The sequence below is a fragment of the Moschus berezovskii genome, chromosome 9 (genome assembly GCF_049115385.1).
Source record: "Moschus berezovskii isolate FMDL1 chromosome 9, NW_MosBer_1.0, whole genome shotgun sequence".
Lineage (NCBI taxonomy): Eukaryota > Metazoa > Chordata > Mammalia > Artiodactyla > Moschidae > Moschus > Moschus berezovskii.
The window spans coordinates 55,242,465-55,268,493 of NC_142468.1; the positions used below are offsets into that span (position 1 = coordinate 55,242,465).

The following is a 26,029-nucleotide window of genomic DNA, read 5'->3' on the forward strand; positions in this document are numbered from 1 at the left end:
AATACCATAATTACGTCCTTGCATGCATATCACACAACCACATTCAACGGGCAGTTTAGACACAAATTGAACATGGAAGATTAGTGAACTCAAAGAAAAAAAGCAAGGAGACAGCCCAGAACGCGGAACAGAGAAAAACAGAGAAAAAAGATGTGAGAGACGAGAAACAGAAGATACGAGATCTCACATATATCTGAAATGAGCTTCAGAAAGAGAGAAGAGAGACAAAGTCTGAGAATTTTCCTGAAGGGAAGGAATTACCAGAGTGTAAGCACACCAAATCCTGAGCAGAATGAATTCGTGAATCCACGCCTAAACATATCATAGTGACCCTGCTGAACGGCAAAGACAGAGAAAATCTTAATAGCAACCAGTAAGACAAATTACTGTAAAGAAGCAACAATTTGACTGACAGCCAAAATACCCTCCACACAATAGGTGCCTCCTATAGTTGGTCAAAGGCCACTGCCAAGTTGTTGACAACATGGAGAATGTATTTTGCTTGAAATGACTGCAGCGAGAACATTTTTTTTTATAAGAACATTCCATGTTAAATGCATCCTTCATTTACTTCTTCAACAGGTTTTTACTGAGCACCTACTGTGTGCCAGCCTGTTCAAGGAACTTCCCTGTTCTCTGAAAGCTCAGAACTCTGGATTCAGGTGAGTGATAAATGCTTTGACAGGAGAAATACAGGTGCTCTAAAAGGACAAGGAAATATATCTAACCCAGAGGAGAGAGGTCAGGGAAAGTTTCCAGGAAGAAGCACATCCAAGCTGAGATCTATCAGGTGAATGGGATTAGCAAGGGAGGACATTAAACTCTGTGAGAACAAGGGAAGACAGCCTGCAGTGTTGTATCCCTAGGATTCAGAATAGTACCTGGCATCCAAAAGGGGCTCTGTAATTACTTATTGAATGAATGAATGAGTGGGCAAATCAATAGAGTGACCAGAATACAGGTATAAGGGAAAGAAGGTGGAGGCAAGGAAGCACTGCCTGTTTGAGCCCTAAAGCTCAGTATGGCTGGAGAACAGAGGAGGGAGGTGAGTGTGGGGAGAATGGGATGACGGGAGACAGGTGCAAGGTGAGCTCGAAAGCTAGACAGGAACCCTTTTAGGGTATGGTAAAGGGTTTGGATTTTATTTTAAGAGCGATAGGAATTCAAGGAAAGGTTTCAAGCAAGGGAGTGGTATATTAGATTTGCATTTGCAAAATCACTCAAGTCCTAGTGTCAATGTCAGGGAAGTTAGCCCCGTTCTAAAGAATATTTCCTCACCAGCAACATGAGGAGCAGCTTTCAGATTTGCACCCAAAAGAGCTCGAGAGAGAAGAAGGGAGGGAAGGAGAGAAAGGGAAGAAGGAAGGCAGGGGAGAGGGGCAGTGAGGTGGAGCAGGGAGAGAAGGAAGGAGAGACCCAGAGACTGCGCATGACCAGGTCTAGGAAATAAACATAAAATCCTGGCTATCCACATCCTGCAGTGGGTGTGATTTCCAATCAGCCCTGAGGCTTATGGCAGAGATAAAATAGGAAAAGAATATGTCCCCAGCTCCAGCTGAACATTCTGTTCAGGCTTTTCAATCTAAAAACTTCAGTGTGCCGGTCGGCACCGTTGCTGTTCTCATGTTGTTTGCCCTGCACCGGGCCAAACCCTGCCCCAAAATACCAACGTGTCACATGTGAGCCCAGGCAAGTCTTACTAACTTTATGAAGCCTGGGTTTCTCCCCTTCTTGTAAAAGCAGTGAACCAGAGAAGGGTCCATGGTAATAATTATGACTTTTCCTTGTACGGACAGCTTCCATAACAGGGGCAGCAATCCCACAAGAGCCTGGCTGAATAAAACCATACTCCAGCCAATGCCAAGTTCAGCAGCTTATCTGCTGGCAGCTCCTGTTGGGACTGCAAAGCGCTGAAGGAGCAGGGGAGGTTCTGAGGATGTGTTCACGGGCCCTGGCACGTGGTACACTCAGCATCTTTAGTATTCACAGCCCACGGCACATGCGGCTGCCAAGGCACAATCAGGCTGCTCACAACAATCCGTTAAAGTTACTTGTCAGGATCACAAGCAGGAATTCCTCCATCAAGATCGGGGCTTCATTCCATCCCGTCAGCCGGAAGTCAGCTAGGACAGTGAGGAAGAGTTAAATTTCGAGGAGTTCTCTGGGAGGACCACCTTGGGCCTGGGGAGGGTAACAGGATACTAAGGAATGAAAGGAAAACCTCCGACCACGAGGATGAAGAAGCTGCCACAGGAACAAACAGCCAGAGGGCAAGAGAGAGTAAAGAGCCATTTCTAGGGGCAGCTGTGGTCAGCTGACTTGGCTGAACACAGCACAACTCCAAGGAGCTCCGCCTGCCCAGACTGCAACCTCCTGCTTTTGCAGATGGAGAGGAACATAAACAGAGATGGAGAGGGCCCCAGGGTCCCAGGGCTGCTGTCTAGACACACTTATCGCAGTCAGGGGAAAAGAAGGCGAGCTGTGGTAGGCAGAGTCCACGTGCTGGGCTCTGACTAAGCCACTGACAGAGGCCTCAGTCTTCCCATCTGCAAGATGGGGGATCATAATACTTGTCTCCGAGGGAGTCAGACAGAAGTTGAAGGGCTGAGCTCAATATACCCAGGGCCTGCTCATCCTCAGGAAAGTCTGGAAGCACCCAGCCCTGGGCAGGCTTCTCTGCCCACACAGCTACCACAGCTCAGACTCGGCACAAGGGAGGTTCTAAGGTCTACTAAAGAATGTCCTAGTTTATCTTTCTCAGCACCAACCTACCATATGAATTCAACCAAAGCAAAGCTTTCCCAGGACCCAAGAGGCAGGGTGTGATGCTCTAAACATACTTCCACCACTGGGAATAGTAAACAGTCTAACATCTAAATTCCAAAAGATATTACTGATACTGTTTATAATTAGCCTGCTAAATAAAACAGAATCAGGCTGCTGGCTTTCAGAGGCTGAGCAGTATTATGCAGTTGGAAGAATATATGTGTGTGTGAATCTATGTGTGTGCATATATACACGTATGTACATATATACACATGCACATGTGTGCACACAAATGCACACACACTACTCATGGGTCCAGCTTCGGAAATTTAGACTAGAGTATGGCTACAAAACACACTGACCCCATGGAAGTGAGAAGGGCAAAGGAAGTAGCTTTCGTCTTCATCCTCCATGACACACTGGCCGAAGATGGATTCCATGATATTGAATGGACCTGGGAACAGCTAAAGATGGAAATATAGATTAACCACATTTCAAGAGCTAAACTCCAAACTGGAGAATCATTTAAGAAGCATCCAGAATACTAAGTTGCTTACCCTTCATTAGCTAGAGGCTACCAAATGGCCTATCCATCCCATCTTCACTCACAGCACAAAAAGAACACCAAATATCGAAATCTCTAGAGCTGTCTAGCCTATGGTGTTTTTTTCTCGAAATTAGGAGCCTGAATACTGAACTCAAGCATCTTCTCATTCTATCTACCTTTCCTTTGCAATTACACTTAGCTGTCTTTGTGATTCATAGCTAAAGAATAAAGCATGAATTTCTCTGCAAGTATTTCCCTCTCTGGATTTGTTGCTCATAATAATTCTGATGATTTTCAGAGAAAAATGTTGAAAGTGACAAAGTGGCCAGTGTTCTTATCTCGTTTCCAAGTATTTCATCACCCTGCATGTAAAAGAACAAGCAGATTGCCGTTGGGAAAGCTTTTGAGTCAAGTTCCCTAATGGGACACTGTACATTTATATTAGTTGTATACCACAAAGAAGGGTCTAGTGCTTTCCATTTACTGATAGTTACTATGTGGTTGTTTAATCACAGTGGACCCAGCAGGATCAGTCCACTGATTTGGAAGATTTTAAGGGGTTTAAAACACAAAATTCTGGCCTTCCACTAAAGAAGACATGAGATACAGAATTAGTATTTTGCTAAGAGAGATCTGTTAGTTCCCCATATAGAGCAGGCTACAGTCAGAATGCACAGTGAGAATATGTGTTCCATAGGACAAAAATGGAAGAAAAAGTAAACTACCAACTGATGAATGGATAAATGTGGTATATCCATACAATGAAATAGGATTCAGCAATAAAAAGGACCCAGATACCAATATCTCCTACAACATAGATGAACTCCAAAACCATGATACTAAGTAAAGTAAGTCAGACACAAAAGACCACAGAGTATATGATTGCATTTAAATAAACACCCAGAAAAAACAAACTCTAGAGACAGAAGGTAGGTAAATAACTCTTAGCCTGGGCCATAGGAGGGAGTAGTAACAACACATGGGCATGAGGGATATTTTAGGGGTGACAGAAGTGTTCCACAACTGAATTGTGAAGGTGGTTATACAACTGTATAAATTTACTAAAAATCATTCAACTGTACCCTTAAGAAGGATAAATTTTATGATATGTAGATTATGCCTCAACTTTTTTTAAAGGGGAGGAAAAAGTAGGGAAAATCTATTTGTTGTTGGATTTCTTTAAAACCTGGGTCCAGTCACAAGGTCCTACTGCAGAATGTCAGCTGGCAAGAACATGTAGCTTGGGGCCTCCCTGAGACACACTCAGAGCTCACCTGAAGAAGGTGGGGCTGGGGCTCTGGGGAGGGTGAGAAGTGGTGGTGGTGGTGAAAACCAGTTGCTCAAAACCACTTACATAATTACTAGTCAAGCTGGAATGAGAGGCCAGGCCTCTTGATGACTGTCTAGTACACTATTCCTGACATATCTTCATTATTTTGCTTCATGCAAACTCCCAAGGCATTAACCATAGAGATAACCAGTCAGACAGATGTGCTTTGAGTTAAAGATCAACATTTTGGGAAATGTAGAGAATACTGGACAATCTATGAATTAGTTATCCTCTGCTTGCTCCAGTGCTTGTATATTTCATTTTCTTACCGTCTTAATATCTGTTTGTATGTGAAACCTATGCCTGTGTATGACCTTCAGATGGAAGATTCTTTCATAACCCAAAAGAGTCACGGATATGTGTTTCAGAAGCTGAATCCACTCTAAAGTTCTCACTGCTTCAGTACCACCAAAAGCAAACATCCTAATTCAGACCTAGCCACAGGGACTTGTCTTTCTAATAGAAATGTAAAATAGATCTTTATTTGCCACACAATTAAAATGTGATCCAATTATGCAGAATAGGAAGGGACTTGTTGTTGAATTACATTTAAAAAAATCATCCACACTAATTTAAAACAATGATGCCACAGCCTTAATTACCTTGGGCTTTACTACTGTAGCTTTCAAACAGTTCAGGAATAGGATGAGACAGTCTATGATAAAACATACACAGAAAAATAGGATTCTGCTTAAACAAACAAATGAGCAAGGTAAGAATTTTAAATAACTTTTAGAGACAAACTGACCACCCTGGAAATTATTAGGAAGCTTTAAGTGTCAACCAATATTACAGACTATAGGTATGTGCCCCCCTCCCCCAAATTCACGTGCTGAAGCCATAACCGCTGCCCGCCGTGATGATGTTAGGAGTGAGATCTCTGGGAGGTAATCAGGTTTAGATGAGGTTATGTGGGTGGCATCCTCAATGGGATTAGTGCCCTTATAAGAAGAGGAAGAGACACCAGAACTTTCTCCTTCCATCATGTGAGGATACTGTAAAAAGATGCCCCTCTATAATCTAGGAAGAGGGCCCTCATTAAGAACCAACTCTGCCAGCACCTGCGTCTGAACTTACTAGCCCCAGAACCACGAGAAAATAAACATGGCTTAAGCCATCCAGTCTGCGGTATTTTGTCACTGTGGCCTGGGCTAAGACAACCAAATGCTTCCTTACAGTTCTGCAGACCTCTGTACAATTCACTACAGTGATCACGGTGAAGTGATTATACAACACCCCTTTCTCAGGAACTCGATCAGGGGTTAGTTAGCCATGTGCATTAAAGTACGTGAGAAAATATTTAGCCTTCCTAAATTTGCATTTTGCAAGGGGCTATTCTTGCAGTGACTTACTTATACATTTATAGCCTATCTCCCAATGCTTTCGCCTTGGCATAAAGTGAAAATTAAAATAGAACTGCATATTTAGCTCAACTTCCCTGTCACAGAACCAGTCCTTAACTTTCTAAAATGTATGACTTTAGCCTTAAAACAATGCCCATCTCCAAACTACTTCACTTTTCAGTTGTCTGTATTCACTGGGGCCAGCTGGATGGATGTACCCAGGATGCTGGGGGTTCCCCCGAGAGGCAGGTATCTCCTTCTCTGAAAATACAGGTGAAAATATGCGGTTAATGAGGAGGGACAGAACTGTGCTGACCAGTATGAGTGGAAGCTCAGAATTTAAATATACAATGACCTCGGCTCAAGAAGGCTCCAAATTGGCCCAAGGGATCAAACTTGTCTGGCCACTCTTTGTCTAACAAAGCCCCAGAGTCTTCCCCTATTCCACCTGACTGACCCAGGCGATACCTAAAGTAGAAAGAAAAATTCCAAAACTGAAGGCAGTGCTTGTACAAGGAGGTCTGTGAGCCCTAAAGCACAGAATCTTTGGGGAAGGAACAATATTCTCTAATTACAGAGCCTGATCCCATACCTGTTACAACAGAAGCAAATAAAATAACCTCAAACCACGCAATCTCTAAACTATCAAATCCTATATATGTCCTGATTTTCTCAGGTGACACAGTTTACCTAATTTGTGAAAGAAAAAGACAGAACTGGGAACAATAGAAATATGTAAGGTGGGCTAAAGTTATGGATATCTTATTCTTTGAGAAAAAAATAAAAGTAAATGGAAAAAATGAACTCACTGAAATCTTGAGTAATAAAGAGGAAAGATTACACCACTTTAAGACAACTAGGTTTATGGTCATAAAGATATCTTCTGAGCCATTTCTTCTCAGGATGGTTATAGAGCCTCAACTGTTTACAAGCTGACATTGGACCCTTTAAGCAACCTTTTTGGCACCAGGGACAGATTTTGTAGAAGACAGTTCTTCTAAGGACCAGGGCAGGGTGGGGGTGGGGGTTGTGTGGTTTGGGGATGATTCAAGCACATTACATTTATTGTGTACTTTATTACTATTATTATTACATCAGCTCCATCTCAGATCATCAGGCATTAGATCCCAGAGGTTGGGGACCCCTGCTTTAAAACATAATCCAACCTTATGCTTCTTCAGCAGGAGCCATAACTCTCTTCCTGCATCTCTGCACAGAAAGGCCATGACCCTCAGCTTTCCCTGGCTCTTGGGATGGTGGCCAAGTGAAAAGTCAAGCTGGAGAACTCCCCAAGGTGGGTCTCAGGTAACCGGCTGGTGAGATTTTATCTTGCGTGGGCGAGCTTAGCCTCACTAAGCCAAGGAGGCACTTGGCTTGGGCTGAGAATGATTTCTGTTTAGGTTTCTTCAGGCCTTGATTCTAAACAGCCGGAAGAAAGGCTCCGCTGTCTCGAAGGGCACCTTTCAAGAGAAACCAAAATAGGACGCTTGCTGAACAAAAGGGGACTGTTTGGCCACCACCGTGCTGAACGGGGTCTGCCCGTAGAACGGGAAGGGCTTTCTTGCAAAGTTAAAAAGACTGAGAAGAAAACAGCAGCAAGAAAAGATTCATCCAAGAAATCACCCACTCCAAACCTTCCTTCCCCCACATAAGTGCCAACGGATAAAATTTAAACCTCTTTGAAGAAAAGTCCAGCCAGAGCTCAGCTTTCAGGTCTTAGAAGACACCGGCGTCCCAAGGCCTCCCCACTGTCAGATCAAACACACACAAAACAGTTCCTGATACGGGCTTGGTTTCCCCCATACCATACAAAACAGGCTTTCGTGTTAATCTACTTACCGCACGGTGGGGAAAGGACTCTAATTTCACAGCTCGGAGATAACACAAATAATTCATGTGACATATTAGCGGAGTATCTGTGGGGGAAGTGTTTAGTTAGAGCTCATTGAAAACAATAGGAGCTCGGCCACCATGTCAGAAGGTGAAGAGAGGGCCCTTTCAACAGGCTAAGCCCCCTCCCGTCGCACTCCTTGGAGTTGTTTCAAGTCAACAGGTCTCCCTAATTACACAACACTGCTTTATTCTTTAGTCCATCCATGGTCTGGGACATTATCAACTTCCTTCCAGGGCCTTTCAGTTCAGTTCAGTCGCTCAGTCGTGTCCGACTCTCCGCGACCCCATGAATCACAGCACGCCAGGCCTCCCTGTCCATCACCAACTCCAGGAGTTCACTCAAACTCATGTCCACAGAGTCGGTGATGCCATCCAGCCATCTCATTCTCTTTTAGAGGCTACTGAATATGTGAAAGGCCCCTGCAAACAAAGTGCCATAAGTGTGCAGACCAGCAATTCCACTAGAATCATCAACATTGTTACCACCTCCTTACCAACAAGCTACTTGTGTTGTGCATTTCTCTCTTCATGGTCAACTTAAAAATAAAAAATCTTCCCTTATCTTCCCTTAAGTTTCCCATGGCTAGACCCATCCTTTGAAGATCTCATGTTCTTTCTCAAGACCTTCTTTCAAGTTTTTCTCCCATGAAGTCTTTCTCCCAGGGCAGTGTAGAGACCTCTTCACAGCATTCTATTTCTTCCAACCTTGAGGTTCTGCCAAGCATGAGGCAGATTCCCTTTAGAGACAGGATAAATCAATCCTGGGCTGTGCAGAAAGTTTCTAAAAGGTGGGGGTAAAGGGCAACAACTCTACAATCATCAGTTAGACATGTTGTGAAGGAGACCACCACCCAAGTAGATAAAATTCAAATGCAATCCGGAACATCAATATGCATTAAAACCTCACTCTGAATTAAAGACATTCTTGGTTTGGGATGTGTGCGTGTATGTGTGTGTACATGCAGGCTTTGTATAGGATTTCTGAGTCTAAAGTCAGTTTTCTATGATACTTTTCTCTGTCACTGTACCAATCCGTCCTCTTTACTTTCTCAGCCATGCCCACCTGAGCCTTAGGCTTATTTTCTCAGTATTGCATTTCAAAATCCAGCAACAAAACCTGGTGTAAAAATTTTACCTTCAAAAATGCTGCTTCATAATATCTCCACCCCAGCTATCCCTCCTGGTTAAATGATTGTTTGTTTGTTTAATTCCACAGCTGACATGCTGTCTCATACTCCCTGCCAGACCCACATTTCCAGCTGCCCAGAAGACACGTCCTCGGCACCTCCAACTCAGCCCATCCAAAATGGAACCCCTGTGGTCAAGCCATCCCAGCCAATAATCATACCCAACTCTGGGGCTGACTCACTGCTGTCATTACTTCTATCATGCACCTCCAATTTCAGCTCCGAGCCTACCTCCGAGCCCCATTCCAGCCCCAGCCTGCAGTAAGTCTCTCCAGAATCACCATGGAGATCCCCTAACTTGGCTCCTTCTCACCATCAATCCTCCACCCCAACTTCAACATACTTAGGCTTAAGTACTCTGTGTGTGTGTGTATAGTCTGTCAGTCATGTCCAACCTTTGAGACCCCATGGACTTTGGCCCACCAGGCTCCGTCCATGGGATTTTCCAGGCAAGAATACTGGCATGGGTAGCCATTCCCTTCTCCTGGGGATCTTCTTGATCCAGGAATTGAACCCGAGTCTCCTGCATTGGCAGGCGGATTCTTTATAGACTGAGCCACCAGGGAAGCCCTTAAGTACTCTATCAAAAAGAAACAAGGTGTTTTTCACTTGCTCAAAATTTTGCCCTAGAAAAAGGTCCAAAAACCTTAGCTGGGTCCCTGCCTTCTTCCTCCATCTTCATCTCCTGGTCCTTACTTCGGCAAGGCTCAACTGCACTCACCGACCTAAATGTCCCATGAACCTGCACTTCATGAAACTTGGCCCCAAATGCCTGCTCACTTTTTGCCCTCTAAGCAAATCACTCGCCATTTTTCAAAATATTAGGCAGAAGAACCCACTCAGTGAGCTTTCCCTGATTCCTTTTGAAGTCTTTTTGCCCTCTTAGGTGCATTATAACTTTTTTTAATATTATAGCATTCTCCATATTTTTTTTTGAAATTACTAGTTAATGTGTCTTTCCTGCTCATCAATTCCTTTCATCCAATTCTGTACCTCCACTGACCAAGAGGGGATCTGGCACATAGTAATTGCTCAATTAATACCTGATGCATCAATGAAAGAAGGCAATATATTGCATCACCTTTAAACATCTGAAGCTTTCGAAGAATATCAGATTTTCTTGTCTCATCCCAGTTTTGCCCTGGCTGGCTCATTTTTCACATATTGATTCTAAACTGTGCCATCACTAGCATCCTGAGGGCATTCACTGAATGCCCAAATAAGAGGCAGAGATATACAGAAGACTCAAGACAGTCTACAACACTGCCCTCCAGGAACTGAGACCAATGAGAAGATAAACTGCGCTGACACAGCAAACTGTGACGTCAATAAAGACTGTAACCAATTAATGCTAAAACCGGAGTGTGTTTGCTACTGAGAAATAGTAACGGACAAGACTAATTAATACCAACATGTTGTCAAACACCATGGTAATGTTCATTGTAATATTTTATTGGGAAAAATATGATACTGATATCTTTTTTTTTACCAAAGTCTGCAATAAACTTTTCTCTACTGTTTTCTTAAATAGTAGAGAAAGATGCGGAGAAGGCAATGGCAAGCCACTCCAGTACTCTTGCCTAGAAAATCCCATGGATGGAGGAGCCTGGTAGGCTGCAGTCTGTGGGGTCGCTAAGGGTCGGACACGACTGAGCGACTTCACTTTCACTTTTCACTTTCACACATTGGAGAAGGAAATGGCAACCCACTCCAGTGTTCTTGCCTGGAGAATCCCAGGGATGGGGGAGCCTGGTGGGCTTCCGTCTATGGGGTCACACAGAGTCGGACACGACTGAAGTGACTTAGCAGCAGCAGCAGCAGCAGCAGCAGAGAAAGATGCTAGTCATAGATGCTGTGTACTTTCTCCCCAAATGCTCATGGAGTTTAAAAATCAACATGGTTGATCTGAGATATAGAAAATGCTCAGTTGTTTACAAAGAAAATTTGCTTTCGATATTTTGATCATCAGAGTAAGCATTATATAATGAAAGGTAAGTATATCTTAAACTATATAAAATCTCAGATTCCCTGGTGGTTCAGACGATAATCTGCCTGCAAATGCAGGAGGCCTGGGTTCAGTCCCTGAGTCAGGATCTCCCCTTGAGAAAGGAATGGCTACCCACTCCAATATTCTTGCCTGGAGAATTCCATGGACAGAGGAGCCTGGTGGGCTACAGTCCATGGGGTTGCAGAGTTGGACACAACTGAAGTGACTGAGCAACTCACATAAAATCTCACCTCTTGGGATGAGGAGTTTCTGGGGTTTCCGATTACCAGGTGAGGGTGCTGACAATACTGCCGATGCACAACAATGCAGTGAGGGCAGCTGAGAAATGCAGAGCACCATCAAAATCCCTTCCAGATGGCCTCTGAACAGAAACATGGAGAGGAGGTCATGGAGTCAGAAACCGAGTCCGGAGATGAACCAAGTAAGTCTTCAGGACCTCCCTGGACACGGTTGGAAATCCATGCTCATTTACTGCCAAACTTCCCCGGTGATGCCGATCCTCCTGCAGGCTCAGGGCTAAAGTCCCTGGAACCAAAGTGAAGAGTAATTCACCCTGGGACTTTTAAATTCACATGCCCCACTGGGAGCAGCCATATCTGAGGCTGCCTTCACAGATCCCATTTCTGCTCAAGGGTTAGCTTATGACTTAAGGCATAAAAATATGTCTTTATCTTTCTGCTGTGGCAGAAGCTGCTTGGCCAGTGTTCTTTCTTGGGAGATGAATGACAGAATAAAATGACCGCGGTTCTTGGGTCCTTAATGCTTTTTCCCCAACTTGAGACATGTCCATTAATAGAGGCTCTCAGACATGATAATAAGGATGAAAAGGTTGAAACGAATAAACGAAGCCTTGTTTTCAAACGCTATCCTTGATACTATAATTGACTTGGTCAGCCATAACTGATACCTGTCCCCAGGCAAGCCAACCAAGTTGTTAAAAAGGTAACACAAGCAAGCACTTCAATTCTAATCATGCATTTTCTTTTTTATCTGCCTGACTGGTACAATATGTAAATGCCTCTGTGTGTATATGTGTACGAAAATATGTGTGTATATTTGAAGATATAAAAATTTACTTTTTCACTGAACAACAGTTTATTTTCATTCCCTGACTGTTCATTATTACAGGATTGGGGCTTCTCTGCTAGAGTCTGCTTCTTAAAGACCAGCTACTCTGAGTCTGTATGTGTGTGTATCACCCACACCATCACAATACAGATTAGACAAAATAGATGCTTAATGGTGTAATTCACTTTACAATGGCACTATTATTACAGCATTACTCTATTTTCATTACTACTGCATATTAGAATCAGCTTCCAACATGTTTGAGTGAAGAAATAAAACAACCTAATCACAGTGCCAATTAATTCTGTAAAAGTCATGTAGTATATCAAAACGAAAACATTTTCACAGCATCCCAGGAAGACAGGATTCCATGCCTGACTCACTTCCTCTAGCTTCCTACGCTTCTACCCCACCATACTTTGACCTAGCCTAGTCCCATTACAAGCCAAAAATCAATCAAAGACCCTTAGCAAGCTTAATTGATTCTCTAAGAAAGGATATTATAATCCATCAGCACACCCTCATCTTGTGCTAACATTATTTTCCCAGATTTACCCAACATCACTGTAGTACCAATAACTACTCTTTCTCACGCTGCTCTCTCATCAGCTCAAATACTGTAACAGCAGAGTGATTTCAAGCAGGTTGTGAGTCTCAGAGAGTATCGCTTGCAAAGTGCATGTAAATTATTAGATTACATTACAAGTGAAAGACTCAGCAGTGGGTCACCATAGTGGAGCATTAATGTAGAGCAAGTTGAATGGAACCCTTGCAGACAGGCTTCTCCAATGTGATTTTTTGGCAGGGACGAGAAAGTGACTACAGGGGAAGGGAGGGAAGGCAAGGATGGGGTGCTGAGAAACGAGACACGAGAGAACACGGAGCACAGCGGGGTGGAGGGTGCTCCCCCAGCCTCGATGGTTGGAGGGGGCAGCCAGCAGTTCTACAGGAATAGGGAGGACAACGGGGAGGGGAGCAGGCAGGAGTGGGGCTCTCCTCCTGCTCAGTTGCAGGTATGGCGTATAACCTCTGCGAAACCCAACAAGTGGCTGATGGGCTTGAACTCAAGTGATTCGTCTGAACTTGGCAGGATCTAGCCTATGGCAGCTGAACTGAGGGACTGGCATAGGATCTAGTCCAGGAGAGAGAACTGGTAGTTAAATGAAAGGCCCTTGATGTCCTGGGACTCATTAATTTCACAGAGCAACCAATCAGAAACAGGAAGCAAAAGGAGCTGCAGACCTGAGGAGGAGATGGGGAGAGGTAGCCGGAGGGGCCCTGCTTCTGGATGTGCTCCACCATCACCAGAGTGACACTGGATGTGTGCCAGGCATCACGCCAGAAGCTGTATGGGCATCCTCACAGGTGAGCTTCTCAAGCACCCTGGGAAGCCGGCATCATTAACATCCCCAGTTTTCAGGTGACATAAGGAAAAAGACTTGAGTGGTGAATGAACTTAGGAAAGGTCACACAGTTACACACCTGGGCCCCATTCCCAGCAGGCTTGTAACAACCATGTAAGCTGTTCATCATGGTCTGAGTTGCTCAAGACCGGAGCAGGCCTGGACCTGCCACAACAGAGGGCAGGCTTGGTGGATCCAAGAGAGACAGAAGTGGGACAAACTAGGGTGGCTGGGTCCAAACCCAAGACCCAGCTGGAGGTAGAAGCAAGTAGAAGCTGTGCTTGTAGAGCTGGGAAGTGCAGACCTGAATCTTCTGAGATGACAAACAGCTCTCCAGGGCAATGTGGGAGACAAGCTGCACAATGAATGAACACCTACCTTTTGCACAGTGTTGAGCAGGTGTGAAAGAATACACCATGGAGCTCATCTTCTTGGGAGGACCCGACCCTTGCCCAGGAAATAATACTAGAAGGCAATGTAAAGAAAGCTGGCAAAGGAAGAGGTGACATGTTGATTGAATGAGCAAGGTCATCTATGTGTCTGAACGCTGTAACAGAAACCTACAAGAGGGAGAAGGTGAGTCTCATCAGGAGCTAGAATGACTGGAGGATCTCAGGAAGCAAGGAGATTGGACCAAAAGTGGGAACTCAGATGGGGAGGAAGAGGAAAAGGAGGAGGAGGGCCTATCCAAGCGAAAAAAGAAAGTGAAAGTGTTAGTTCCTCAGTTGTGTCTGCCTCTTTGCAACCCCATGGACTGTAGTCCACCGGGCTGCTCTGTCCATGGGGTTCTCCAGGCAAGAAAACTGGAATGGGTTGCCATTCCCTTCTCCAGGGGATCTTCCAACCCAGGGATCGAACCTGGCTTTGCTGCATTGGTGGCAGATTCTTTAGCCCCAGCCCACACTAGGAATAGAAGTAAAAGAGGCTGAGGTCAAGACAGATGTGGAGGAGAAACCTTAGAAGTCTTTGGTCAAAGGCGACCCAGACAAAGGGCTACACCAGTATGTCACCAGGAGAACTTAAGATCAAGCAAGGCAGGGATTCCGACTTCCCTTTTCTATTGCTTTCTCCCCAGAGCTTACTTAGCACAGTGCCTGGCACAGAGAAAGTGCTCAGTAAAATTTTGTTGATTGAAAGAATACCAACCTCGTGCCTGTACACAGTGATGACAAACTGCAAGCAAATTGATTCCCAGGATCTATATGCTGAACCAGATTAGACAGATAGATGCGTGTCTAAATGAAATAGGATGTTAATGAGCATGTACCTAAGGGCATAAAGATCCTGAATGATTACAAATAACAAGTATTTACCTTATTTTCCCTCCCTCAACTCTTCCTTGAAATCATAATAAAGTAACACTTGGAGTCCCACATCAATGACATCACATCGGTGACTCCCTCCCTCCTTCCTTCCCTCCCACAGCCAGGCTATGGCCCACAGAAAGGCTGCTTCAGCCTCATGCCAAGGACACAGGTTTTCAACTTCATGGAGCCACCCATATAGATTGTGAAACCAATCTGGTGGCTCATGACTTGTATTTTGTCTTTAAATAGAGGAAAAATAACAGAGCATTGCAGGTAATGGATAATTTGTATGAAAGGTTTATTGATGTGTGTGATATATCTGTGTACTGGCTTGCAATATATTGTGTTTTTCTCATAATAAACACATGAAGGACACTGCACTAGAGAGACAAGAAATTCCAATATGAGGACACTTGCTTTCATATCCAAGCTGAATGACCTTTGTTTTCCTGGCTAAATACAACAAAGGTGCTGCTCTTTGGGCCAGAAAACTTGCTCCATCCTGAAACATCATGAAATTCTCTGCAACATACTAAGTTCAGAAACAGTTCCCTCAAAGTAGCATCAGTTTCAGAACACACAATCTTTTTGAAAAACAATTAGATTTATTTTTTTTCCAGTTACAAAAATAATACATTAATGCAAGAAACTCGGAAAATAGAGAAGCGCACAGAGAAAGAGAAACTTATAGATAACCCCACTATCCAGAGATGGCCACTTTATCATTTCATCATTTAGGTATATTTGGGCTCATGCTAACACACACACACATGAGTTTTTATAAAAATGATCCCATTCCATGCATACTACTATGAAAACTGTGACTTTTCACTAACCACAAGGTCCCAAACATCTTCCACTACAATGTGAGTTTTACTGACTACATAGTATTCCATTTGCAGACTTGCTCAGGAGCACCCCCATACAAGGCCCAGACAAACCCTCTGCCTTGAGAAAAGATGACAGCTGCTGAGAGACGCCCTCCCCCACTGCACAGCTAGGGCTGGCTGTCTCCAGCTCCAGAGAGCTTAAAGGCTCCAAGAACAGGATGCCCCACTCTATGTCCCTTATTTTACTTTCTATTAAATCAGAGCAGGAGATGCAGACACCATTTTCACTATGCTCCTGAATGGCTTTACTGGCAGAGCCACAAGCTCACTAGCTAATTTTTAAAGAATAATAAAAATGCCCAATGGGATTTAAAAATAATAACACTGAGAATGTTTTGCTATTGATGTACAGCCAAGACAAAGTGTGCTGACCTTCAAACATATCTCCACCTAAGGCTTGGTTAATGCATACCTATTATAATAGCCTCGGAGGGGGGCATCTCCTGGTGGAAAGGAACTTACTGGAACTTCTGAGCATCTTGACACAGCATACAAATGGAAGGAACATTGTTAGGGAGGAAAAGATCTAAGTTCTAGTCACAGCCTTGTTACCTACTAGGAATGGGGCCTCAGGCATATTCTGACCTCTGTGAGAGCCAGTTTAAATGGGGGGAGAGGGTAGATGAGATGGTTCGTAAGACCCCTGCTGGCTCTAACAGGTTTTAGTCTAATAAAACATGACCAATGGCAGTCTCGTGAGTGAGCCCTACCTATATGCGAACATGCACCCTAACGCTCAAGATTAGAAATCAAGCTTTAGAATTTTCTAGAGTCCTCTCAGGGGTACCCCATTTGTTCTACTGATTCTCCTGGGGGTCTCGAGAAAGTTTAGCAGCTCACCAATCTTGAGGCACTTTCTGTAGAAACGTGCTTATCCAAAGTGGGTCATGAGTGCCAGAAACGGTAAAATACAATTCCAGCAATTTCACCCTTGTCAGCATCAATCAACCAATATGATCACTGAAAGAAGCATCATCTTTGATTATCAAAGTATTTCATTTGCCTCGCTTTCCCCCTGCTTCATTACCTGCACAACTGAGAGTTATGGGCAGTTCACCCTTCGAGGTGCCCTGTCCTTTCAGATATATTATCCTTGTCATGCAAACATTCCTGGGAGTACATGCTGTATTGTCACTGTGGCCTTCTTACCATCATCCACTGGCTTTATGATTGTACAGTGAAAATGAAAAGCAATGCAGTTTATTGAAAAGTTTTTAAACTTGTCAAAAACACCCTTGTTTTTTCTCTGATTTGACTCTCAGAAATCCATTAACTTTTAAGCAGTCACTCCTCCCCATGACTGGCATCGATCATAACGGATGATACAGGTCTCTTTGCTCCTGGAAGGGCGGCATCTCGTCAGGGTGTCTCTTCTCCGACTCTGTCCATTTCTTCAGGTTTCTTTAAAACTAATTAGAAGAGTCAATAAACACGCCTGCCAATTCCCTTAACACACTCGGAAGCACATCGGCCTGCCCTTCAGACCTGTTCTTGTTCTGTTGCAAGTATTCCCTTACCTGCCTTTGTCAATTGGCATTCTCGACAAGTTCGTCATAACTTCTCAAAGTGTCAACTTTTCCTCTGTTCATCGTCCTTGTTAAAGATAATTTAAAATTAGAAAGGCACGTTCACAGCCATTACAGAGTCAATGCTAATTTCATTCTCTTTTGCACGTAAGTCTCCTTCCCTCTAGAGATTCCCTTCCTTGGTTCGCAGCCCCCACTCCCCAGCCCCCAAAAGGCAGCATCCTTAATCTCTGTAGCACGACCCCCTTCCCCTGCTTCACCACTCTTATCGTCCCTCCTCCCAAATACTTCACCCAGTGAAACACACTTTAGTATGTGGCTCTCCTTCCTTCACTCCACTTCTGAGAGAAATGTCTGTGTCTGGAGATTGTAAAGTCACCTTCAGGAAAGAGGCATACAGTCGGCTGTCAATTAATCAGGATAAGACAGAAAAAATTACAATGTGTGCAGTTCTGCTTCTCGGTACATGCATTTATGCTTTGGGGATCAAGAGGATTTCTCGCGATACCTTTTTGTTGGGCTTTAACAAATTCTCTACCTAGCAGCACTTCTCTACCTAGTCGTTAATAGCCTGGATTATTTAAAACAGTGATTACCATACTTTATTATAAGTTCAAGTGTTGGTCCCTCCTGTTTCTCCCGCATTCCACGTCTATTCTTTCCAACCTGCCTGTTTCTCCTCAGTAGCACTCTTCGCTGATAAGTCAAAGGACTCTATACGTATTAATTTTCAGTCCCTCATCGAGTTTGACATACAGATTTTAAGCCAGTTTATTCTCCCCCATTAGGCACAGAACCAAACATCACCATTCTTGTCACGTACGCAAGTCCATCAAGTTTCAGAGTGTCATTTATACACTATTTTATTGCTTCTTACTTCTTTCACACACGCCTACCACTTACGTACAGCAACTTCACAACATTCATATTTCATAAACTTCATCAGTATTCAGCCAAATCCTCCCCCGAAGTAAGCTAGGTATTTTTAACAGTGCACTTGCCTCTTTCACAGGCGTGAGAATCCTGTACTGGGTGGTACCCTTCCTGGTACCCAGGAAGAACCTCATCTATCACGGTCTGTTCACGGATGCAGGCACTTTCTAATTGTTTTCAAAAACTTCACAGTCTCTGATGATTGAAACTCCAATGCCCAATCACGCTGTTAGAGAGGACTGGAGCTGGCGATTATAAATCCTCTACACCTTGATTATGCTTCCTTGTTTTCAGCCTCAGACTGAGCTCCAGGGAAGCAGCATGGGTGTAGCAACTGCCTGGGAGGGCCTGGAGGCCTCCAGCACTTCTCAGACTGCCTGAAACCTGTCCTCTCCATTGTTATGGGCCCTACAGAAGCGCCTCGGAGGCCGCATTCTGTGGACAAGACAATCGCCAGGAGACTGCAGGGCCACGCCACTGCCAATGTGCCACGGCACATAATGTGATGAGGTGGCTTGTAATGAGGTGTCAGTGGAGGCCATAAACGTATGTTAGGAAAAAAAATATGTTCTTCCACCAACACAAGGGAATTGCTATCTATAATTCCTTTTAACATTAGCACACACGTAAGAGCCAGACCTGGAAAGGAGCCTGCCTAACCCACGGGCTATGGCACATTTATACTTCATTATGCTTCACTCCACTTTTCTAACCATTTCTTGAGGCAATCTCCTTGATGTCTTTACTCCAAAAGCAAAGTAATAACAACAACAAGGCTGTCATAAAAGAACACCAAGACTTCCAAGCTGAATTTTCAACAGTAGGGCATCAAAGATATCACAAGATAACTACAGATGACCATTAAGTCAGGTGGGACGGCCCTGAGAAAGGCAGCTCTTGATGATGCGGTGCGACACTGGTCCAGTGAACAAAGGCCTAAGCTTGGATAGAGAGCTTCCTCTGGGGAAATCTATATGTTCTTTACGGACATTCTTGAAAGTGTTCCTTCTAACTCTAGAATTTCCTAACTTTCAGGGTTGATGAAACCCTTTCAACACATATAAGAAAGAAGCAAAATTAGTTGATATTTCTGTGTACCATTACACAGGGGGAAACTGCATAATGTTATGGTAATACAGCACATAACTTATTTGTAAATACAATAGTTTTGCTAAATTTTTGAGAATGAGTTTGCATTTTCTAGAGAAAGAATTAGAGTCTAGACTTGGATTGAAATTTTAAAGTAAAAACCTCAACTAACCAGAATCAACTAACTGACATGAATTTCTATTCTGCCACTTGCAACTCAGAGAACAAGGGAGGCAAATAACAAAACAGATATTGATGATTTAACAAAAAAAAAAACTATTTCCAAGCTAGGATCAGGACAGATTTAGCCCAATCTCTAACACCGTCTCCATTTACAGTTCTATAATGTACAATCAGAACTCATCCTCAGAACAGTGACCCGGTGGTACCCTAAGGATCCCCAAATCTCTAAGAAAGATTCAATTATATCCTCAATGTTCTTCCCAGGGCAGGAAAGGAAACCAGCACACTTTCAAAACACATTTGATAAGGAAAAGACAAAAAATGTGTCTGCTCACTGTGCCAGAAAAACAAATTCATCAGTGATGCCTTGGTACTCTTATAGAAAAATCATGGTTTATTGTGTCTTAATCAATGCTTGAACACTCATTATCTGGAGAGTTCTGGGCAAGCATTAATTCACAAGGATTCAATTGTATTTTTCTTAACATACAGCTTAATAAGATGGGTGAACATTTTAACAGCTCATTTCAAACTAACACTTGCCCTTCTGAATGAGATACCAAGGGAAAAATAAATCCTCATTTAAAAAAAAAACATTTTATTTTAAATGATGGAAGGGAGAACATCTTGGAGAGACAGAGAGAAGCAGAGAGGAGGTTGTTCTTAAATTCTCAGCAAGGAAGACAGTCTTCACTTGCAGAAAGGTACTGCACATTCTAGGCTGGTGCTCACTCTGGCACCTGAAGGCCTTTCAAAGCAGACTCTTCTTGCTCTACAGGAACCTATCTCTAATCTGGGATGAATAGGTCAGGGGTCCCCCATCCAGGAGGAAGGATGCAGTCTACCTCAGAGTCTCTGCACACTGGCTTGTACAAGACAAAAAGGATATGACATTTGAGAACAGTGACATTTTCCATAAAAAATTTTGCATGTGGGGCAATCACATTACAACTCTCTCCCCAGATATCTGAAATGTAGTTAAGTATTTTGCTTCCACAGACAGAAATACATAGATGAGCTTAGAAGGAGACTGGAAAAACAGTGTGGGTTGGGGAGAGCACCCTCAGAAAAAGTGGTACGTGCTATAATGGACCACACTCCATCAACAGGGTTCTAAGCAACACCCAACTTAGTCAGTCCTTCCGACATCACACCACAACTTCCTCAAGGTAAGAATGGGAGAATCAGGAGAAAACTGTGCATCTTAACTCAGAAGTGACAAAGAGTATGGCTCATGGAGAAGAACACCTGGGCTTGCCTGATTCACAGTCCAAAGGCTAGCTCTGGACCGGAGTCAGTTTGCTTTCAAAAATGATTCAGCTGTCACCAAAGACCTTCAGAATATCTGCATCCGGAGGCACTATCTATTGCAATTAATGAACCCACACCTCCTTACATCCCTCTTAGGAGTCTGGTGTAGAAACATCAGTATACACTGTACCCCCCAGCTCTACCAACTTGAAAACACAAGCTTAATGTCTCTTGGTGAGGGGGGTCTGTCCCTGCAGCCACATATTTCAGTTTCAGAATGTTTTCTAAAGCCAAGGGCTCCACTTAACACCAGAAGATTTTGGAAAATTCTAGCAGGTGACTAACATTAAAAAAAAAAAGTCTGCTGTAAATGTTTTTAGCCACTCAGGATTTGACTTCTGGATTAATAATTCAATTCTTTTTAAGAAAGAAGGGGGAAGCAACAGAAAAGGTTTTCATAATCATCCTCAAATGCATTTTCTAAAATTATTCTATTACATTTTTAAAGGGTATAATTATAAATGTTTTTATGAGCAATTTACTGGAAAATGAAAGTCCCTTACTTTAAAAAATAATTATTCCATCCCCCTGACACAGAATTTTATCCCAGCCAGTAGCTCTTTCAAACTACAGGGCATCATTTGTTCACTGGGGAGAACCAGGTCCACGTAAGAAAAGCTCATCTTAGAATCAATCTCTAGAAAACGCTTGAAATTGCCAGGCAAGAGCACCGACCAGAAAGTGAATCAGCCAAGACTGAAGTGGTGAATTGTGAAGAAGTAAGTACTTTGAGAGGCAAAGATTCCTGTGGGTCTAGAAGTCCTCAGGGCTACAACTAAACTTGTTAACTGATTTTAAGTCAATCTAAGCTCAGCTTCCAGGGGGTTCGATCTCAACCCAACTGAGCTTTTCAGTGTTAATCCCATCTTTTGGCTTCGATTTTTCTCTTAGGTCAGCCTGCCCTATCAGCGATCTACCTGCAGCACCGGTGTTTCAGACCAACGGTGTGGCACACAGCCCCCTGAGGATAACTTTAGGGAAGTAGCATGTGTAAGCTTCTGGCATGCATATACTAATGAGATTCTGGAAGAGGGTTTTTAACAACAGTTATGTCACAATGCTCAGGGCTCCCTGAAGTCCCTGAAAGCCTTGTTAAATTAAAGATTCGCTGTGGTTCTTCTGCTTCATTCTTACTTCCCATGTTATCTCCTGCCTTTCTTCCCTTTCATTGAGCTGAAAAGATGGGGCTGAACAACAAGAGCCATCATTAAAAACACCCAGAAAACAAAACAGTTCTGCTGAAAATGCTAACATACCCTGCCCCATTGTAAAAAGAAAGGGAGGCCGTCTTTCAGATTATAAAGTCACACATTGATTTTGGAAGTGCAGGCACTAACGGTGCACGGTCCATTCACCCGTGGATTCCCAGGAGTTTGGAATCCAGCAATAGCTTCAAGTCTACCTAGGTAATGTCTCATGAGGTCACCTCAATGTCATGAGAATCTTGACCACAATCTCTGCAGACTGCAAACACTGGCTGCCTGGAAGTTAACCCCGCTACCTCCCAGGAAAGCATCCCCCAGATCCGAAAGCGGCTCTCTTCACCCAAGGCCAAGGACTCCACTCAACCCTCCTTGAGGTTGAAAATGCTGATTTTAAGGTGATGGTGTTTGCTTTTCCTTTTGCGTTGTGTGCCTGTATGCTTTAAGTATTAAAAAGGCGTAATCACCTAGTGTGTAGGTTAATTTCTTTCCGATATTGTAATTTATGCAACATTAATACTGGATGCCAGCTCCAATTTTCTTGCTGCTTACACTCTGGGAGCCGACTTGCATATTCTGCCAATTCCATTACATCATCTGAAAACCCAAACATTTCCCATTTTCAAATCACTCTCATCTACTGAGCATACTTACACATTCCCTCTTTTTCTCCCTAGCTCACATGCACAAAGATTGGTACCCCCGAGGAGCAGACGGTATATCTGAGGTTAAAGTCTGCAAATGCACATAATTTCTGGAAGCTATTACTACTGCTGTGTTAGCTAAAGGATGCCTCCATCTCTGACCTTCCTTTTCCATTCAGACTGTTATATAACCGAGTGCCTGCGTGCAGGATGTGAGTTGAGTGTTTGGGCCTTACCTCCTCTCCCTCCCCCCATTAACTCTCCGGAGGGATGGACAAGAGGTGGGTTCAAAGAAGAGGGAGTGAGGGGTGGCCCACTAGGGGGCGAGGGGATGTGGGTCAGCAGGTCAGTTGCACAAGATGCATCCTATCTGCACTTTGTCCTTCTTCCCTTGTTGCTGAGCCTCCGGAGCTGGTGGTACCGAGAAAGCCCCATTGGTTATATAATTTGCAAGAACAGCAAGTTACGGATTTGCTAGTCGGTTCTGCAGCCTGCCACCCTGATCTCTTGCAAGAACACCTTCTGGCAAGAATGACACCTGAAGATGCTAATAACACACGGAAGGGGGATGGCTAAGACAGAGGGGGTGGCAGCACAAACCAGAAATTAGTGCGGCTTCCTACATACTATGTCCCCCTCTTCCAAAAAAAAAAAAAGCCTCAGAAACACATGAAGGGGATTTTCTCCAGTGTTTCTGATTAACCCTGTTACATAACCCGCTCGCATTCCAAATCCACCGTCTCAGGTCTAAATATACTCTTTGCAGCCAAAAGCTCTCTACACACAAACTCACCGAGCTAGAGGCAGGTCCCGGCCCCCGGCCCCATCCCCCTTCCTGTACTCCTAACCCTCACTGCCCCCTCCCTCTCCCTTAAACCGCGGTTTGATGCGTTCGCTCTTCCGAAATCGCCTTTAATTAAATGTTTTTCGCATGTGTCATCCTGAAGGCTTTTACTGTACTCGAATTCCGTGAATGGGAAAGCGCCTGGACAGGGGGTGTGGCTAAGGTGGGGCGGGGCGGGGGGGGGAAATACTGTAAAACAGCCAGCACATGATCAGCCATATTCCTACCTCCAACTCTAACATTGAGAGGAAAGCAGGGGCTCTGGGGCCCCCACCTGCCTCTCCCAGCTCTCCCCATCTCTGCCTGAAGCTGAGTGGCAAGGGGAGGGGGCCCGCTGTGCCAGTGCCCAAGCCGGGGCTGGAAATCTTCTGTCCCCCAGCCCTGGGCGGCTCGTGCGAGCTGGCTTCCTCCGGAGTGACAGGCGTGATTTATACATTATTTACAACTGTAATTAAAGCCGTAGCTTCCTCCTGTTCTTTATAAATTCTGAGCGTTTTCAAATAATCCCCCACCCCCAAGAAAAACCCCACATCAGGTTCCCATACCTTTAAGAAAGAGGAAAGAGAGTGAGCTTTTCCCAACACTCCACTTTAATTAGAAAAAAAGCAAGGAGGGGTCATGAAGCCGCCCCCCCCAAACACAGACACACGCACACAGATCCTACAAATGAAGTGTGTAAAAAACTGCTGGGGCTGGGGGGCATCGATCGCACTATCCAACAAGCATTCAACTCGCACTGACCATTCCCAGGTTCTTGCAAAAACGCTTGGCGAGGGAAGGATTTCCCAGGGCTGAATAAGTTTGGGTGCCTTACGATCTTTCTTTTTCTGCTTGTTTGCTTTTGCAGACGCTCACTCCGAATGCGCGTGGAGCGCCCCACAGGACCGCCGCCGCCGCCCCGGGCGCGCTGACGCGCACACGCCCCCCGCCAGCCCGGGCGCGGGGCTGCGAACCCCGGGTCTGCAAACTTGCGCACCTCCCCTCGCCGCGCCCGCCAGACAACTTGGCGAGCACCTCACGCGCCCGCACCCCGCTTCCCCCAGCCCTATCTCCAAATCCCAAATCCACGGCTGTGCTCCAGGGAAGGTACCCACGTCGCTCCCCCGCCCCAAATCCAGAAGCGCTCCCTTTCCACCCCGGGGAGGGGGGGCTGCCCTGATCTCTCACTTCTGACGCCCCTTTCACTTCTGCGGGGGGCCGAAAGCCCACCCTGTCTCAGGCTGCCCGGGCCGAAACTGTCAAGAGGAGAAAAGGTAAAAGGGGAGGAGGATGGCCATCAAAAGGATTTTTTTTTTCCCTTCTTAAAAGGACACTGCCGCTTTAAAAGTTTCTTTCCCGGGCCCCCACTCTCCGGTCCTCCGTATTTTGGGGGAGAGTATTTAATTTGAGCAACGCGGCTTTCTTCCTCTCTTCGCAGAAAAAAAGCAAAGCCAGGGGGTGAGCCCGCCGGCTGTCAACCCTCCTGCCGCCTCCCCCGCCCCCCTCTCCTCCCGCAACCCGAGAACGGGCTGCAAAAGTTTGCAACATTTCTGGGGGGCGGAGGGGGGAGGGGAAGGGGGTGCTCCGAGCTCCGGGCGCCGCGGCCGGCCAGCGCGCGGCCCCCGACCCCGCGCCCCGGGCGCCCGCTCCCGGCCGCCCCCCGCTCCGCGCCGGGGCTCCCGCCGCCCCCTCCTCAGCCCCTCTCGCAGCCTCCTACCTCTGCTGGTGCTGGAATAGCTCTGTCTGCGCACCGGGGCGGGCGGCTCGCTCTTGCGGGCGGATTCCTGGTTCAGCGGGGTCTCCCTGGAGCCGGCGGCCGCGTCCGAGCCGCTGCTGCCCGGCTCGCTGGCGGCGGGGTCGGGGGCTGCCGGAGCTGACTCCATGTTTTTTCCCAATGTAGAGATCGCTGGAGATGGCGAGCTCCGAGACTCCCTCTATCTTCTGTTTTCAGAGCAACTCTATGGTACCAAAAAAAAAAAAAAAAAAAGGGAGAAGGAGACCGGGGAGAGCAAAAGGGAGAGAGCAGGCGGCGGCGGGCGGGCGGGCGAGAGCGCAAGGGAGCGCGCGGAGTGTGTCTGGGTGGACGCGAGTGTGCGCCCGAGAGGGGATGGGAGGCGGGTCTGGCCACAGGCAGCGCTAGCGAGAGCTTCTCCTGCCGGCCCCCACACCCACATTCCCCACCCTCCAGACCCCAGACCGAGAGCCGCGGACTGGCTGCCAATTTTGGGAGGTGGGGAAAAGAGGGAAGGAGGAAGGGAGAGCCTCCCGTGCCCCAATCCTCCCCTTTCCTCGGCCCAGGGACAGCAATTAAGATTGGTGAGATTGATTCTGTACCTACTTCTGGGACTCTCTCGGGAGCAGAACTCGTCCCCATCAGCAGCCAGCCTGGCAAGAGACAAATCCGGTTATCCACTTTGGGGACTCGCAGGTAGCTCCCCGCCAGCCCAGCCCAGGACTGAAGAGATACTGAAGAGGAATTCGACCTGCGCTGACACCCCCAGGAAGGCAGAGGGTGGGGGAACTGAGGGCGTGGCACTTCTTACTTTGGGATGGGACGTCCAGTGGGTTTCCAGTAT

At 45.4% G+C, this 26,029-nt stretch overlaps 1 protein-coding gene across 3 annotated transcripts in view; it reads right to left on the reverse strand.

The window, feature by feature from the left end:
* The window catches only part of RORA (RAR related orphan receptor A), an 811,723-nt gene extending 785,916 nt beyond the window's left edge, over nucleotides 1-25,807 (reverse strand). The window contains exons 1-2 of one of the 3 annotated variants that reach the window (XM_055437102.2): nucleotides 25,792-25,807; nucleotides 25,171-25,411 (exon numbers count right to left, since the gene is read on the reverse strand). In XM_055437102.2, the coding sequence (XP_055293077.1) occupies nucleotides 25,171-25,336 (166 nt within the window). In that variant the 5' untranslated portion in view covers nucleotides 25,337-25,411; nucleotides 25,792-25,807. Of the gene's footprint in view, nucleotides 1-25,170; nucleotides 25,550-25,791 lie in introns of those variants that run through there. The other 2 variants (XM_088839665.1, XM_088839666.1) reach the window with 2 other exon arrangements.
* Between the last annotated feature and the right edge of the window lie 222 nt (nucleotides 25,808-26,029).